Genomic DNA, 19,216 nt, shown 5'->3' on the forward strand with positions numbered 1-19,216 from the left:
ATCAAGAGACTTCTCTCTGGCATATATCAAGTTAGTAAGAATCACAGTCAAAATCTAAACTCAGTCTCTCTAATTACCTATTCCAACATAGTTGATAAAAAGGCTCAGTTCATCAAGATCTTTCCTAGCTCATGTCTCATCTGTACTTGCATACTTGTTGACAGTGGCAACAACATTTTGAGCTGTTCTCAAAAGCAGTAAATTCCATTTTATTAAATTTTTTGAAAAAAAAGAAAAGAAAAGTGCACTGAAGCAAGATCCCGGAGTCCTTCTCTTGACCATAAGCTCATATAAGACTGACTGACCCTAAGTGAAAAATGGTTCTGTGGTTGGATTTAGCTACATTTTCTCTTTGGAAGCCATGGGTATTGCATTTGATTGTCTAAAGAAGAGCTGTGTGCTATCAACACACACTTCAAAATCCATAATCAGTGATGGCATGATGGTTGATTAGGGTGCATGGGAATGGCAACCCAAAAATGCTTAACAATACACACTTCACGCTGGATGCTGCAGATTCTGGAGCAACATAGCTCAGTGAATGGCTCCATAGTAAAAGAAAGCAGGTGCTAAGCCACTCTGCTTGCATTTCAGGTGTGTGAATTTATACACAGTGGCCCAGCAATTTTAGAAACAGGTTACACATCACATTGAACAACAGGTCTATAATTTGACTGAATTTTGATGCTAACTGAAATTTAACTTCTGATAGTAGTCTTTTGTAGAAATTTTACTTCAATTTAATGTGGTAACAAAGCAGTAATTCACTTTACCTTGGAACTGTATAAGTTAGGTGGTTACATTCCTCATATTACTGTCATATACAGCTTGCCTTACCTATACAGGTTGGTGTTGTTGCATTCCACTGTGCGAGGGCACCAGGTATAGCTTGACACTGAATAGCACTGGATCCCTTCAATAAATAGCCTGGACTGCACTCAAAACGGACCAAAGAACCCGCCGAGAACTCTGAACCAATTCGTCTTCCATATCGGGGCTCTGGTACTGAACTGCACTGACTGTCACTGGTCCGAGGCACAGCTACAATAATGACAGTGATTAAATTATACAAGAAGAGGAAGGAAAAGAAAACAACACAAACAGAAACAGCAGAGAGAAATGTTCATGTTGAGCTTAACTTTAATGTGACTTATTGTGATAATGTGTATGTTTAAAATGAGTAAAGAAGCAAACACTGTAAGAGTTACCTTGGTAGACGAAATGAAATCCTCTAGCTGACTGGCCACTCTTAGCACTGAACCGAAGCATGATCTGATTGGAAGTTGCCAGTGGCAATGTTTCTCCTATGGCAATTACAGACATATTCACACATGAACATAGTGATTTAAAAAGTATATGTTCATCCCGAAAACAGCTTAAATTTCTCTCTGGAGATCACTGCAAATGTCTCACTTCCCCTTCTCTTTTTTTACTGAATTCCAGAGGCTCAGGGGACAGAAGACAACAACAACAAAAACATACAGTTCCATATAAAGACACATGAACAAACACCAACAACGCCTGTCACTTTCACTTTTACCACACATCAAACTTCCCATACATTTAATTGTGTTTGCAGGGATTCTCCTTCAGTCTTGACTTGTGTTAAATGTAGATCTTGCAGAAATGAAAATGTAACTGACACCAACTCACAGGCACACAAATACAGATTTATATGCACACACATACACAGGCAGAGAAAGTAATAGTGATAAATGAGGAAAACATGGCCTGTTGTGGCTGACATTTAGAACTGTCATTACATTCAAGATGTGTGTATAAGTCTAGTATGTGTTTACCATCATAAAAAAAGAAGATGCACTTTGTTTAAATTTAAACATCATCTGGTTCTTACATGGCCTTAAAATCAAGTACCTTATATGAACAAAAACATAAGATACATGTTGTTTTACACCACTTCTAACATCTAATCACCTACCAAAAATTAAGCCAAAAAATATCTGAACAAACCACAAGACTGCTGCAATTTCCTTTGAAAAGATGAGAACACAGAGAAGACGTTCAGCCATAATGCAAGGCAATGTTTAGCTTAAAAAAAACACATCAACTGTCATGTATGATGGTGAAATGGGTGATGATTTGTATGTGTTTTGCTGGCTGGGCATCTGGACACCTTGCAGTCACTGAGTCAACCATGAACCCCTCTGTATACCAAAATATTCAACGATGAAATGTGAGGTCATCTGCTTGACAGGTACAGCTTGTATGACATTGGGCCAGACAGCAAATTTACAAGAGAACAGATGAAAAAGAACAGAATAAATGTGCTGCCATGTTCCATTCAAAGTCAACTTGATTCACATACTGCAGTGGGATCTTAAGAGAGTTGAGCATAAACAAAAACCTCCAAAACTCATTCAGCTGATTCAAAATTCCTCCACTTTAATGTGAGCGAATGATAACATCATATGAGCTGTTTGCTTCTAAGGTTTGTTTTAATCATGGTGAGCAATACGTTTTTCAAACACTTTTTTCCAATTTTTGCTAAGTGAATAATGTCACCGTGCATCATGTGTTGTTGATCATCTGGAGTTTTATTACTGCCAGTTTTAATATGTTTGTTTACTAGTATAATATGTCAGTTAGTTGGAACATTGTACTACAAAATTGTTTGCCTCAGTATCTGTGTGCTTGTGTGACAGAGAAATCATACAAATGACAATACTTTCATAGACCTTGCTGTTTTTTTTTTCAAAACTCAAATCAACTTAAAGAATAATCCACATAATCTGCTTTGTTTAAACTGGCTTTTTCACAGAAAATTAATTTAAATGGACAAAAGCTGGGAGGAAGACCAATGATATATTAAGGTATAAACAAAACACCCAAAGCCAACAATGAACATTACAGTAAATAAATATAAAAAAAATAATCAACCTATGGAACTATGTCTTCTACATATGTTTGCATTTTCTCTTAATTGCTGTTTTGAACTGAAATTAAATGCATGTTAATGCTACATACTTTCATTGGCAGTTAAGAGTCTTATTCTTTGTTACATAGCTTTGAAATCTACAAGCAAAACACAAATTCAACATTACAGAGAAATTACACACAGGAGCCAGATTTCTACAGAAGGAGACTTTGTGTCACTTTGAGAGGGGTTTCCCTGCAGCATGCCCTCTGGCAGGGGCACACAAAACTCAGATGAAAGGAAAACTCAGATGAATGGCAATGACAGGAACTATGTTAACCAATCTTTCTTCATACTTCATTCTTTATACTTTGTGATCAACATAAATTTTGTCTCCATATGTCAACATTCATCCATGCACAGTGTGGATGACTCATACTAGATAACTTCTAATGGGTTTTCACCAAATACACCACTGTCAAATAAACTGTGATAATATCGAGTGGTGCTGTGTTCTATTGCCTCCAAGAGCTACTTTTTTTTATAGAGAATTTCGTTATTGTACATTTTCAAAGATAAATTAATGAGTTAAAAAAGGAAAAACCTTCAAAGCATTTAATTGGACTACTGCTTTCCCAAACTATAGTGTTAGGGTAAATGATAAGAAGTGAAACAACAGTACAAGAAACTGTATCATATTCCTTTTAGTTGGCTCTAATCCTGGAATTAATCAACCGACTCACCTGAATGTGACCCAGCCAGGGAACTGAGCAATCGAGCATTGTCGTTGGCTCCATCAAACAGCTCCACCGAGTCATTCATTGCTGTCTGGAAAACAGCAAACTGACCAAACACCACTATTAAAAGATAGAGAGAGAAAGAAAAGATTTAAGTTTGTTATTTTTAGTTGATGTTTTCATTAGAGCATCCAGTGGATGCACATATGATGCCACCATTTCATACAAACCAAACTGTGGGGAAACGGTGATGTAGTAGGAGCAGGTCTGTCTTGTGGTGTAGTTTAAAGGATAGTTTGGAGATAAAACAACACCTTCAGATCCACCATACTGTCCACCACAAGGAGCTGTTGGAAGAAAGAAATCATTTCATATTTCTTTTGGAAACGTTTTTCAATAAAATTCACATTGTTTGTACCTTGTGTCAGTCAGGGACAGAGGCCAGATTACACCACTGGACCTGTGGGACACTCCTTAGAAGTGATGTATGCCTCATATTGTCTGTTGCCATTGTGATCAGAATTAAAGACTTGTCTTTGAAATTTTTACTTCACTTGTCATTGTGTCTCTGTTAGGAAAAAGTCCCACTACAACTTTTAATTAAAATCCTAAAATCCTTGGCCGTGCTTTTAGTTTATTTTTCACACAGAGGACCAGAATGAGAGATCCTGTTAAACTTCACCTGCATGTTTTATTAGAAGAACTTTAGGTCTCTTAATTCAGAAAAACCCTTCATAAAATCACAGTTGCTCTACTCTGTATGCACATACAGTTGATGAAGAAAAGTGAAAATGACAGGATGATAACAGTGTGAGTCCCTTGACACTGATAATGTTCACACAGTTTGCAAGTCCCATGTGAGGAAAATGGTTCATTCTTAAAGAGTAGATGAGAATTTGTGTGGATTTATTTAAAGACGGTTTTGGTGGGAAGTCACAAAATTTAATTAACCTCAAATATATTTGATAAGCATCTGAGCAGGCGATGGGTGGGCACATTTTTTTTAAAGGTGAGCAAAGAAGCAGCACCGAATTACTATATAAAAAAATCTGCTCAAGGAAAAAAAGGAAAGTATTAGCATAATAAAATGTTTTTAGAAAGCCTTTCTCAGTTGATTTAAGATAACAATGATGCTTACGAGTCACTGATTTGTGAACTGTTGCCAGATCTAGTGACTGAAACATGCAACCTGATCTATAAAATCAAGTTCAAAAACAAGAACAAAGTTGCTCAAAAGCTGCCCTGGCAACTCTGGAACTTAGAGCAAGTGTTTTAAAAGATAACGAATACAATTAAGGTATTTACATGTTTACACAATACAATTTAGATCATCACAGCCTTGGTAATTTAATTTATTTATCAGAAGATGATCAGAAAATGTTAGCATGACAGTGTAGTATTTAGTGTAAGAGTCCTTATCGAATTAACATTATAATACTGCATGAGTGCAGCCATAGTTGTACTACAGCATAAAGTAATTTTAAGTCACAATATACCAGAGCAGCAGCATCTAAATAAGGCTATAGGCAGAGGAACACTTCCTCTTTACTATCACTGAGCTGTGTGGCCAACAGATCAAACTGATCTTTTTCTGAACAGCTTCCAGGTTTGAACATATGCAACGATGCGAGTGTGATCATAGAACTGCTGAAAAAAAGCGCTTGGCTCTCAGAAATGTTCAAATGGGTGAATAAAGGTTAAGATAATTAAATAAATATGTGAGTTCTGTCTAAAGCCCACTTATTTGAGCACAAATTTGATATCATTCCTTGTGATACTGTGCCAGATCTGTACTGTAGCCAGCTCCATTTAATGTTTGCCTCCAAAAATATGCAATTCGTTTAAATTGAGGTCAGGTGATTGAACTGGCAAGAAAAGCATTTTGCTCTATTAGGGGTGTAAGATACAGCCTGATGATGGATCTCAACAACTTTAAGTTGAATGCCAACTTTTTGGCCTATTTGCCCTTATTCCACTAAGAACTTTGCAGGACAAAAGGAAAACCATGCAAAACACAAACTTACTACTAAAGAAACACTGTATAGCTAGAACCACTGTACAGAGAGAAAGAGAAGATTTATAAACGCCATATTGCAACAGAACACTTTTCTTTTAATTTAAATTATTTTCAGCTGGGAGCGCTGCTCGTTGCACTCAAAAATAGAAAGGATGACACTGATCTTATCTTTTATTATTGTGTACTTTCTCTAAAAATCCAACTACATTTGGCCCAAAAGTTGCTTAGCTAATAAGAAAATTCATGTCTTTAATTACCTCTTGGACCCCTGTGGCTCAAAGACTTTTTGATATGATATAAAAGCTTTTGCTTTTGATGTCTATCTGTGGATGCACATATGTATGTGGGCATCTGTTTACAAAGAGAGAGATAAATATAAATGAGCTTGTTTTTTAAGTTTTTATTTTATACTGTGAGTCATTATGTGAAACTAGTAAAAAAAAAAAAAAAAAAAAAGTAGTCATGACACAAACTGATTTAGAGGCAGACAGTGGAATTGTGCTCAGGAGAAAATACTTGCAAACAAGACTTCCCACACGTTTTGAAGCACTTTCTTCAGATAGATAAATTCCTCTGGGCAAATACCCAACATGACAAAAATTTCAGTGACTTAACTGATGTGATACTGAGCTGGAAAACAGTAAGGCTGGGCTTACACCAGAAGACTTTTAAACAATTTGCAAAAGATTCTAGAAAACTACCAGCTCACATTTATAGACAAATGTTTAGAGTTTTAAGTCACAGCCTAGTCTCAGACTGAGATTTGACAAAGACTGTGAATCTTTTGGGGTCACTATTTACAAGACTACAACTAGATTCTTTTAGCATTTTTTTTTTGTGATATGTTGGATAGTTGATATGGAACAGGGCTGATCTGCCCACAGTAAAGCAAACAAGGGGATAATTTTACTCCAGGAGGGAATTACACATCATCATAATTAAGTCTGGCTTTGCATCTCCACCAGGTGTTACACCGACTCATCAGAATCTGGAGGGATGAAGGAGTTTTCTATTCTTCTCTCATTTGTTAGATCATGATACTGTAACACATAAATGATCCACAGCAGATATTTACTTCTTAATAACCATCCGCTCCTCTTTCTGGACGGTCCACCGACGATGTTTAATGGCCGCTTCTTGTTCGTCTTTTTTTTTTTTCTCCCCATCCATTTTTGCCGGTGTTTTGACTGTCAGGATTCCTGTTTCTGCTTTTTTTAGAGCTCATCTATTGGTTGTTGATCGTGTTTCGTCACTGTGACTTGCGATAATATGATATTGTCGCAGATCCAAGACTGGAGAAAGATTGGCGTTAAACAGCGCAGATTACCAGCTTACACCTAACGACCGAGATGATGGGAGCGCGCTGTGACTCCAGTAAAACTCCTAAGATTTCCTAAAGACTTCCGTTTTTAGTCTACGATCGTGAAAAACGTTTGGTGTGAGCCCAGCATAAGGGATCGTTTGTACTGCAGAGCTGCTTTAAAAAACAAACAAAAAAGACTATTAACACATACGATCAATGCTTGCCCCACAAGAAACAGACCTGACAACTCAATCCATCTTTAGCATTCTCAAAAGCGTGGCAAACCTTGTGTGTTAACAGTTCATTTCTGTAAGTGCCTCGAAATGTGTGTGTGCGAAAAAGCAACAACAACCACATCAGTCAATGTCATCCTCCCCAATACACACAACACATTTTCCAAGTTTTCTTATCCCTACTTCTCTCATTTAACCCTGCCTCTACTTTTCTTGTCTCATTTTAGTTGCTATGGTGGGGACCTCTGTGGGTCACTCCTAGTAACCACCAATGGCATTAGCAGTGATCCCTAACTGACTTTAATTATCATCACCTCTGTGCTTGCTGAAAATGTTAAAGCATGTGAGTGCAGAGGTTGAAAGTGCTCTATGAGACAAGGGACAACATTATGAGAATTAATATGCTATTTGGGTCAGGGGTTTGACCATGCTGCTAAGATGTGAGGATGATATTTTCTGGGCAGGATCATAAAGACTAAATGTTATTAGTTATCAGCTTTGAACATCTCCTTAAACATACCCATGAGGGTTACCCTCTCAATCAAAGACTTCTGCCTTTTTAGTCTTTTGGAAACTGTGCATAAAAGGCTGAAAAAGTCCATCAGAGATTCCTCAAGCGCCTTCCAATATCAGAGCAGGGTAGCCCTAAGAATTTATCTGTAACATATGTCGGTGTCTACGAGTCAATGAATGTGGGTGCTAAAAATAGGCTCATATTCTTAGCTAAGGCTTGCCTGAATAGATTTACATGTTGCAAATAAAGATAACTATAAAACTTGGTTTCTACTTCTTTGCTAGACAGCTGTCGCACACCCACTCACTCATCCTCCTCCCCACTCCTATGCCTGTCTTCTTGTTTTCTTGTCTCCTAAAGCACCATGGTAATAAGCTCCTTTCCTTCGTTTCCTCCCAATTCTGCAAAAGGATATTGATTGATATGTTTTGATTTTTGATTTTTGTTGTGCTGTTGCATTGAAATCCTTAGGTCTAGAGGTCTTGTCTTGATCTACCCACAATCCCCCCAGTGGTACTGCTCTAGGCTCAGGTGTCAGTCTTATCAAAAGCTTCCACACACACGCTTTGATCACTCACACCTTCTCTCTCAAACACACAAGTAAATGCAAAAATGAATCACAAGTCACTCTGTTCCTCTCAAACATCCATGAGCTTTGATCATCCGTACGCATACACAACACTTTTGTAGTCCTACCTTTTTCTGTTGGCGCTCATTTTTTTGTTACTATCTCTCTCTCTTTCTCTCACACACACATACACACACATCAGTGCTTAAGGTGACAGTTAGAGTACTGGAAAAAAAGAAACTGACATGTACTAAACTTTTGAAGTTTAATTTTTTTCTTATTTTTTCTTTTTTTTATTAAACTATAAACACACCAGTTATGTTGACTTCAATTTCATTAAAATTTAAATCACAGTGATTTTAATAAACTGTTTTTTTGATTAAACAAAAAATATAAAACCTACTTTTATCATTAAAAACAATGAGAACAACAAGGAAAACGCAACTATAAAAAACCAAGCTGTTTTTCTTATGTAATCTAATTACAATATGCAGTGCCAAATTTCAGAAAAGTTCTTCAGTTTCAAAATATAAGTTTTATTTAACACATACAAATAAAGCAAAATGGTTATGTTCGCTGCTCTCAGATTTAAAGAGAAAAAAGAAAAATAAATTTGCTTTTTTTTTTTTTTTTAAATACACTTAATAATTATTAGGGATCTAATGCTACTATTTATCAGAGTTTTGCAAAAGGAGCCGTTGTTCAGTCTCACTGAATACAAGACTTTAGCTGCTCAGTGGTCCACAGCTGTCATTGTGCCATTTATATAATTTTTTTCAATAGGAGACTGATCTGGACTGTAAGGCAGAATATCTTGTGAGTTATTCTTGTATATCAAATAAAGCAAACAGAACACAACATCCATCCACACATCCATCCATCCATTTTATACCACTTATCTGGGGTCAAATCGCAGGGGTCCTGGCCACATTTGCCAGTTTATCAGAGGGGATCCCAAGGCACCCTCCAGCATGTCATGGGTCTTCTCCAGGGTCTACTCACTGTCCCCATCTCCTCAGTAAGAAAAGTAGCTATTGGCTGTGCTAAAAGTAGCTAGAAGTCGCTAATTAGCATAATCAGCCTAGTACATATAGTTGTGATGAATGCTGCCATAAAGAGGGATGTAGTGAGAAAGGCAAAAATTGATCAAAAAAGACAACCAAAAACTGTTCAGAAGAGCAAAATAAATAAATAAAATAATAATTCTGTCAATATTTTCTTTATTCTGGGAGACACGGCTGAACGCCTTCTGTAAGTCCACAAAGCACATGCAGACTGGCTGAGCAAACTCCCATGCCTCATCCAAGATACTGAAGAGGGTGTAGAGCTGGTCCAGTGCTTCACAACCAGAATAAAAACCACACCACGCCCCCTCAGTCTGAGGTTCCACTATCCGATGGACCCTCCTCTCCAGGACCACTGAATAGACCTCACCAGGAAGGCTGAGGAGTGTGATCCCCATGTAGTTGAAGCACACCCTCCGGTCCCCCATTTTGAAGAAGGGGACCACCACCCCAGTCTGTCAGTCCAGAACAATTGTCCCTGATGTCGAAGAGATGCTGCAGATGCATGTCAACCAATACAGCCCTATAGCATCCACAGGCTTAAGGAACTCTGGGCGGACCTCATCCATCCCAGGGGCCGTGCCACCGAGGATCTTTTTAACCATCTCAGCAACCTCAGCCCCAGAGACAGGATAACATAATATCCTTCCACTGCAATAGCACTTCTACATATACAGTTACTGGAACATACAATTCATCTAGCTGTCAAATTCCTTTGGTCCAGTGCAGAAAAAGCCTTATTGACATAGCATACTTTAGTATTTCAAAAATTAACGTTACACAGCATTAATGTCTTGATAGGTGGCCACAGTAAACGAGAACCATCTTTGAGATGACTTGTTTTTCTGCAGTAATTGTAGATAAATATTACAACTGATCTTCATTTAGTTCATAATTACTGTCATACCATGTGCATAGGCTCATAAGGCACAATTATGACCTTTTGTCTTGATTGAACACAACATGGAAACATTCTGAGTTCTAATTAAAAAGGATTTTAACCTCTACATTTAATTACAGGTCAAACCTCCTTTAACCTCAAACAAGAATTTCTGTTAGCTCTAAGACTTGTACAAAACTCAAAAGGAATTCTAGACCATTAATAGAAGTCTCCAAATTATTCACATTACAAAGAAAATGTGCATAAAATAAAATAAAATAAAATAAGAAAAGAAAAAAAAAAATGTTGAAGATGGTGCTGAGGATGGTTGCTGCGTCTCAAGCTCCCCCCTAATATTCCTTATTTATTCTTCTTATTATTTATTCTTTTCTTAGTTCTACAACCTGCTAAAGTAAGCCTATCATACAGTATGATAGAGATAGAGATAAATTACTATGCATCAGGTCGGTGGTGGAAAAAACTTTTTTACTGCCACCGCCACCAACTTACAACGGGGAATCTCCATGGTGGCGCCTACCTGTTGTTGTACCTGGGCGGCAGAGGCGGCTGAGGAAAAGAGGGTCACGAGCTGGAGTCTTTGTCCACCTGAGGAAACGAGGGAATCAACCTCCTCCTCCTCTACCGAGTATTCTTCTGGCAAATGTTAAGTCATTGGACAACAAGCTGGATGAACTTCCGAGCAGGATGGCGTTTGTAAGGGAGAATAACATTTGTAACGTTTTTGCTTTAAAGGAAACTTGGCTCGCTCCCAGACTATGCCATTGTTCCTGAGGGACTCTCCATTTATCAGCTGGACCAGACTATATATTCAGGAAAGAGCAAGGGAGATGGTATTTGTTTCATGGTGAACAAGAAGTGGTGCTCAAATGTGGGAATTATTTCTACAGAATGTACTCCGAACCTGGAGAACCTCATCATCAGATCCCTATTATCTTCCGCGTGAGTTCACATCGGTTGTCTATGTTCCGCCACATGCTGATACCAACGAAGCAATGGAAGAACTGTTTGAAGTTATTGACAGGGCAGAGACTTTATGGCCGCGATTTATGGCCGCGTTTATTGTAGCAGGGGATTTAAACAGTGCCGAGATACCACCAACACATCAGCTGTTCTACGATGGCAAGAACACACTCAATCACATTTACATCCCTTACGCAAACACTTATAAGGCCCTCCCTCGCTCTCCTTTTGGGAAATCTGATCACATCTCAGTTCTCCTCCTGCCTTCCTATAGACAGAAATTGAAATGTCCCGAACCAGTGACGCAGACCAATCAGCAGTGGTCCGTTCAATCAGACTCGGCTCTTTGCGACTGCTTCAGCACGATGGAGTGGGGTGTGTTTAAGGATACTGACATGAGCACATTCACGGACGCAGTCATTGGTTACATTGGAAAATGCTTGATGACGCCGTACCGATGATTACTGTGCGGACATTTCCAAATCAGAAGCCCTGGGTTAATGGTGAAGTCTGTGCTAAACTTAAAGCACAGACAGACACCCATAACTCAGGTGACTTGGAGGAGAACAGGAAGTCCAGGTACGCGATCCAGAGAGCTATCTGTTGTGCAAAGAGACAGTACAGGGACAAAGTAGAGTCTTATTACAAGGGTTTCAACACCAGGAGCATGTGGGTCGGATTAAAAAGTCTCACTGACTACAAAAAGAAGACCAGCAGTTCTGAGGTGATGTCTGTATTTCTGCCTGAAGATCTGAACACCTTTTATGCCCGCTTTGAGAGCACCTCTACAGATAGAGAGGTACAAAAGGCTCAGGAGGACCACTGCCCACTTGTGATAACTAGGGCAGACGTGTGCAGAACTTTAAAAAGGATAAACACACATAAGGCTACTGGACCTGACGGCATCCCCGGCAGACCTCTCAAGGTGTGTGCAGACCAGCTGGCAAATGTCTTTTCAGACATTTTCAGAATGACACTGCTTCAGTCTGTAGTCCCCACATGCTTCAAGAAGACCATCATTGTCCCTGTCCCCAAGAGAACCAAAATCCTTTGCCTGAATCACTACCGCCCAGTAGCACTCACTTCCACCATCATGAAGTGCTTTGAGCAGTTGGTTAAATCATTCATCACTTCCTCCATCCCAAATTCACTAGACCCACTTCAGTTTGCCTACAGGCCCAATAGGTCAACTGAAGATGCCATCGCCTTCACCCTCCACGCTGCCCTTTCCCATCTGGACCAGATGGACACTGTTACGGTCCCAGGCATGTCAGCCTGGACCTGCTCCTACTCCTTGGCTTCACCCTCCACTTCCGGATAGGAATCCTTCTCTGTGATTGGACGCCAGCTGGAGGCTGGATTGGATAACTACAGCTGTCGGTTCCTTTCCTCCCCCTGCTGTGATTGGATGCCATCTGCTGTCAATCAATGTGGATGGCCATTCAGGATGCGGGCCTACCTTGGTAAGCTGCCAAGTGACTGAACTCAAAGCAGCTGTGTGATTCCAGCACAGCTTGCCACTTTGGGTCTGAACACGAAGGTTCTTGGTTTGTGTGGCTTTCTGTGTGTTTCTGTGGCCTACTTTGTGATTCTGTGTTACTTGCTAAAGCCTAGGGTTGTATTTATTTATTTATTTTGGCATGCTTCCTGGTTTGTTGCCTTTGGGTTTACTAATAGAAACCTGCCGTGGCAGGTTACGCCCGGACACTTTCAGTTAATATTGTTCATCTTGCTTCAGTGTGTTGATGGTTCTTTAATGTGCCTTGTAGCCCCTAGTCTGTGCTTTAAACAGGGCTCTTTTAGTTTGCCTTGTGTCGGAGCTGATTTATTTTGTTGATATATATATTGTTCCCAGTTGTTAATAAACTGGTGTTTTATGTTACATTTTGACTCCGACTTGTGTTATATCCCTTCCTTCCCTAAGAGGGGGCGTAACAGTCACATATGTGAGAATGTTGTTTATTGACTACAACTGAGCATTTAACACCACTGTGCCCTCCAAACTTGTCACCAAGCTCAGAGACCTTGGGCTCAACAGTGCCCTCTGTGACTGGATCCTGAACTTCTTGACAGGCAGACCACAGACTGTGCAGATGGGCGGCGCCACATCCTCCACCCTGACTCTGAACACCGGCGCCCAGGGCGGTGTGCTCAGTCCTCTGCTGTGCTCCTTGTTCACAAATGATTGCGTAGCAACCCACAGCTCCAATACCATTGTTAAATTTGCTGACGATACGACTGTCATTGGCCTGATCAGCGGTAATGACGAGACGGCCTACAGGGAGGAGGTCAGAGGCCTGACATCTTGGTGCCAGGACAACAACTAATTGTGGACTTCAGGAGGAGGCAGAGGGAGGAACACGCCCCCCTTTCCATCAACGGGGCTACGGTGGAAAGAGTCAACAGCTTCAGGTTCCTTGGGGTTCACATCAGTGAGGACCTCACCTGGACTCATCACACTGACTTTATTACAAAGTCAGTCAGACAGAAGCTCTTCTTCCTTCGCAGGCTATGTAGGCTCAATATGCACTCAAGAATACTCTGCAACTTTTATAGATACACCATAGAGAGTATCCTGATTGTCTGCATCACCACTTGGTACAGCAGCTGCACCGCCCTCCACTGCAAGTCTCTACAGAGGGTGGTGAAAACTGCTCAGCACATCACCAGGACGCTGCTGCCATCCATGGAGGACCTCTACACCCAGCGGTGTAGGAGGAAGGCCACCAAAATCATTAAAGACCCCAGCCCAGTCACAAACTGTTTTGTCTGCTACCATCTGGCCAACGGTTTCGCAGCATTTAAGCCCATACCACCAGGCTCAGGGACAGCTTCATACCACAGGCCATAAGACTTCTAAATGCTGTCAGCAGCAATACCACCTTTAGAAAATAGCATTTTCTTATTGCTTATTATATATTTTATTGTATAACTTATTTGTAGTATTCTTGTGTTTGACTATTTTTTATTGTGGTTTATATTCTTTTTAGCATTGTTAGGAGAGCTTGGGATCTAAGAATTTCACTACCAATGATAATTGATATAATTGTTGTGCAATGACAATAAATTCATTCATTCATTCATTCATTCATTCATTCATTCATTCATTCATTCATTCATTCATTCATTCATCCAAAGCTTGGCTCTAAATGAATACAACATAATAGAATAGAACTTTATTGACATTGCAACAAAAAGTGCAACAAAATTATAAGTGGACAAAACCATTAAAATCTGTTAATTTTGTTTGTTTTAGCTGGTAGACAACCATCTAGAAGAATCCTCAATAAATGCAGGAATTATTCCCTGACAAGTAAGCTGTTCAACCACAGAGGTAGCAAAGAAACACCAAACTCTGATGCTTTTCTCACCACCATACCTTAGTTTCATCACTCCACAGTACATATTGATTCTTGATCTATCAAGTCTCTTAGCATATTTTGCATTAGCTTATTCTTCTTATGAACTTTAAGTTTGTTCACCCTTATAATCCAGCAGGCAGACCAGTCTCCACAGTGTTCTATCAGAGTTGGCTAACACAACACTATGTCCAATGAGTGTTTGTTTAATGTTAACTTAGCAGCATACTTTTGTAACCTACACTGGAAAGGCTTTAAGAGTTTAATCAGTATGGACAAAAACAATTGACTGGTTTATCTTCTATGTGACCATGTTTTATGACAAATGTACACATATTAGCTGAAGGGTTCACTTGCTTCATCTTTCTATTGTATATACGATTGATAAAATGTCATTTCTGTGTTTGTGCACGAAAAAGTGTTTCCTCTAGGCGGCACTCTGTAATAGACTCTTACTTTATCTTTATGCATCTCTCCTCCTTTCTTGCATACACACACACACACACACACACACACACACACATACACACACACACACACACATAACCCTATCAACAGTCACAGAGAATTCCTTCTTTCTCGCACCAGCTCTTAGTTACCATGGAAACCAGTGAAAGAGCGGTTTGAGATGGGAGGTGTTTATGTGTGTGTGTGAGAGACAGAGCGAAAGGAAGAAGTGGTGAGAGAGCAAGGGAAATATAGTAAATCAGACACAGACAGAGGAGGTGGGAGATAGGTAAAATAACAGTAAGAGGCAGTAGTTATAGAGAAAAGGAAGCAGGGGAAGGAGAAAGTGATATGTGTGAGGAGGGATTAAAGGCAGGAAGAGAGGAGATGGAGGGAGTGTAAGTGGAGATGTATTATTTAAAGAGGTCTCACCCTGTCTAATGAGTTTGGTCTAAAAGCTCCAGGAGCAGTCCAAAGATAGAGAGACAGACAGAAAGGGCCAAGAAACTTCCTTAACTACATGGTGTGAAAATGCAGTATGCAAAAGGAGTTGGTGGAGTAAGAGTGAAAGATGACTGGGTAACAGAGCTTTTCGTTCATTTTCTACTTCTCTGACTTTTTAAACTGTCACAAAGTCAGTTAACAGGGAATTCTGAGTGCAAGCAAAGTGATTATTTTATGCCAGTTACAAGAAAATGACTAATCTGTGAAGACTGAGATTAATATAGTGTCATCTTGGGAAAGTGAAGAAAAGAAAAAAAAAAAAAGAAAAGAAAATAATAATATATACATATATATATATATATATATATATATATATATATATATATATATTAAAACTGATTATGCCCTATTTTTTTACTATATGTTAGTACAGTAGTTTTTACAATACTTTTCTCTCTGCATAGACAAGTTGATATGTTAAAACTAAAACTGCAATGAATCTATTATCTTTATTGCTGAATAAATCTGAAATAAATACAAATTAGAGAATTAAAATTTAAAAATTAATAAATAAAAAAACAAATGCAAAAGTGGATCAACTCCCTCATGAAATGCAAGTTTTTATTTATTATTTTATTTAATATAAGATTTGGTAGTTTTCCATTTATAGTCTTCAAATGTGACATAATTAATATTCAGTTTCTGTATCATTGTGAGGAGCGACATCTAGATATCAAGCTGAATCAATTTCAGTCTCTTCCAATGAAATACAAAAAAAAAAAAAAAAAAGAAAAAAAGAAATGCAGCACTGAATCTAAAACGATTCCAGAAATTATGTTTAAATTAATTAATTAAATGGTTTGTCGGACTTACTATTTTATCTGTGAAATTGTGGCCATGAATGGCGAGTAAATTTTATTTTTTACAAACGTTAAATGAAAGCAACTAACTGGAGGCTCTAAATGTATTCCAGTGCACAGAAAAAAAGGGCCACTTGAATACAATTAAGAAAAAGAAAAAAAAAAAGGTTAAGAGCTATATACCGCCCAAATGTTTATTTATTTATTTATTTATTTTTTTTGTCGTTGTTTTGTTTTGTTTTGTTTCGTTGTTCGCTTTTTAAATTTTCCACCTTTGGATGTTCTTTGGTAGTACTGGTCCTGTTCATTTTACAACATTTTTAACTGAAATTTTCTTTTTTTTTTCTTTATAATTCATTCATTCATTCGTTTACGTATATATTATTGCTGGTGACCTTTGAACAGTGGTTTCTTTTTGACAAATTGGAATACTTTTCATTTCTCCTCATATTGTTATCGCTTTCATTTAACACCACCACCGCAGTGCCATGGCAATGAAGATAACAAGGGACTTTCTAGCAGGCATAACAAAAAATCTAAAGGACAACTGAAACATCAAGAGAAAAGAGCTTGGTCCAGACAACAGAGACTGATGACAGGGGGAGATATAACACTATCTGGCTTCTATAATCATGTCAAAGTGAGGTCACTGCACAATAAGAGGGAAATGCAAGCACCCCAAATGAAATCAAGATGGTTTTGGTGAGCATACTTTAATGTCTCATAGCTAATTACTTCAGATCTCATTATTACCTTTCAGAAAGGAAATGGGGGCTTTGCTTTTATTAAAAAAAACGAGGGGTGCCACCCTGGTGCTACTTAGTACCACAAAGAAGCATTTTATGCAGTTCTCATAATGAGAACCCCCCCCCCCATATATATATATACACTTCAATAATTTTTCGAAATTCTCTTTAAACTTCCTTTTGCTTTGATTAGAATTTATCATTTCTTGTTTACTGCCACAAAATATCAGCTTCAAAACAACAACTGAACAAAAAACTGCAACAGAGAACTTTCCAAATCCCAGGTCAGTTTTCCCTGTTAACTGTAACACATTTAGATGTTATAAGTGGCAGTATTATTGTGAAAAAACTAGATAAAAGAGAAAATTAGATGAAATGACTTGACAAGGTCTTTTTTTGTGCTGTCTGTAACTCTCTGTTCCAAAATTGCTAGTCTGAGTGCAATTATGCCATCTTTATTCTCTTCCACCCTATTCCCTCCCACCTTTACTGCCTCTTAGACGTTATTAAACAGCTTTCAGATGAGGATTTTCTGGGTGTTAGGAGGTATGAATTAGTACCAGTAATTAGCATTGTCCATGTATGTGTTAATGTGTGTGTGTGTGTGTGCACATTAAAATGGATTTTTGTCCTATTTGAAAGTGTGGTTTATCTGAAGTTTATAACCACATTGCTTTGAGTCAGGTTTCTACTTTAAAGATTACACACCTATCAACACACACAGACACACACACAAACCCAAAGGCAAGTATACAGTTTATATGGCACTTTGGCAAGTGTCACTTCATTGCCTTTCTTAATCGCTAGTCAGACAGACATCTCAGTCTCCAATCCAAAACCACCTCTGAAAACACACTCACATGGTTGTCAGTTTTGAACCAGTGAGTCACATTTATGCAGGGGGTTTCTACAAATCACTGACAATGTATTGGCATGCACTGTTGCATAAATGGACTTCCGTGGTAACCCAATAAGTATTGAGTATTACCTGTTATTTACCACAACTGAACAACTGAAATTACAGAGGCAGAGGGTAAATAACAGGGAGAAAGTGAATGGAATGACAAGGCTTCTATTTGGAATCAAACTGAGTACACTGAATTTAAATTGCAAAGGATGCAGCTTAATTATTCATAGAAGAGGTTGCCTGTAATTATTTATGTCTGACCACAGTGCTTTGCAATATCAACATGTGTAAAAATGGATGTCAAACAACATCAGGTAAAGAAAATGACAGATAATTTTCGCTTACCCGGGAACATAAAATTATATTTTTGTTTTAATATTAATAAATATGCATTTTATGTTTTTCTTTATAACAGATACAGTAAACAAAAATGAAGGCAATTGTTTTTTTCTCCTACCTTTACATGATGGCAGTGCCCTGTCCCACACTGGTTTCCCATCATGCCCCATGACACAGGTAATGGTATCCTCCCCCAATATTGTGTAACCATGGTGACAGCTGTAGGAGACCTGAGATCCCAGTTTGTAGTCGTAGCCAGTCCGACTGGCATTCATTACATTGCCAGGGTCAAAACAGGCTTCTCTTGGTTTTTCTGTGGAGAAAGGACAGTGATTGTGTTGTGAAAACAAAGTTAAGCCAAACTACTTCAGAATATAATTCATCAAAAATGAACAGTTTTTATTTGTTGTTACTTAAGCATGTAGCAAATTTATGATTTTTCATGGTAGTACCAGATGCTAAATAACTGCCTCCCAGATGGTGCAGAACAGGCTTGATTTGCACAATGATGTTAGTGGTAAAATCTTTCATTCACTTTCTCATTCACATAAGCATCCAAATGTATAGTCATGGCAAACATACATCGGTTAGAAACATGAGGCCAAGTAAAGAATATTTTTAGATTTTACTGTTGGAGTAAACAGACAAATTTAGCTTAAGCATAATCATTTGTTGATTGAATAGTAAAGCAGAAAATCAGCAAACAAAAAAGGTTAAAAGACAAGGCAATGAAAGAGGGGGTTAAAGATTAGTCAGTCATTGTCAAAAACTGTTTTCTATCTTTTGATTCGGTGAAAAGCCAAATTACTTGTCTTTTTGTAATTGTCCCATGAGATTATAACAGAGGGAAACTGACAGAAAGGGTTGGAGGGCATGAATGAAAGTTATACTTTAATTAGAGAGATGGCAGATAGTAAATAACGACAAAAGTACAGAGGTGGA

At 38.4% G+C, this 19,216-nt stretch overlaps 1 protein-coding gene across 1 annotated transcript in view; it reads right to left on the minus strand.

Annotated features, from left to right (window-relative positions):
* LOC121640431 (CUB and sushi domain-containing protein 1-like) overlaps positions 1 to 19,216 on the minus strand; it is a 344,948-nt gene that overhangs the window by 83,691 nt on the left and 242,041 nt on the right. The window contains exons 31-35 of the mRNA XM_041986178.1: positions 18,393 to 18,587; positions 3,843 to 3,959; positions 3,619 to 3,732; positions 1,209 to 1,304; positions 838 to 1,041 (exon numbers count right to left, since the gene is read on the minus strand). Of these exons, the coding sequence (XP_041842112.1) occupies positions 838 to 1,041; positions 1,209 to 1,304; positions 3,619 to 3,732; positions 3,843 to 3,959; positions 18,393 to 18,587 (726 nt within the window). The remainder of the gene's footprint in view (positions 1 to 837; positions 1,042 to 1,208; positions 1,305 to 3,618; positions 3,733 to 3,842; positions 3,960 to 18,392; positions 18,588 to 19,216) is intronic.

Source organism: Melanotaenia boesemani, chromosome 1 (assembly GCF_017639745.1).
Source record: "Melanotaenia boesemani isolate fMelBoe1 chromosome 1, fMelBoe1.pri, whole genome shotgun sequence".
Classification (NCBI taxonomy): Eukaryota; Metazoa; Chordata; class Actinopteri; order Atheriniformes; family Melanotaeniidae; genus Melanotaenia; species Melanotaenia boesemani.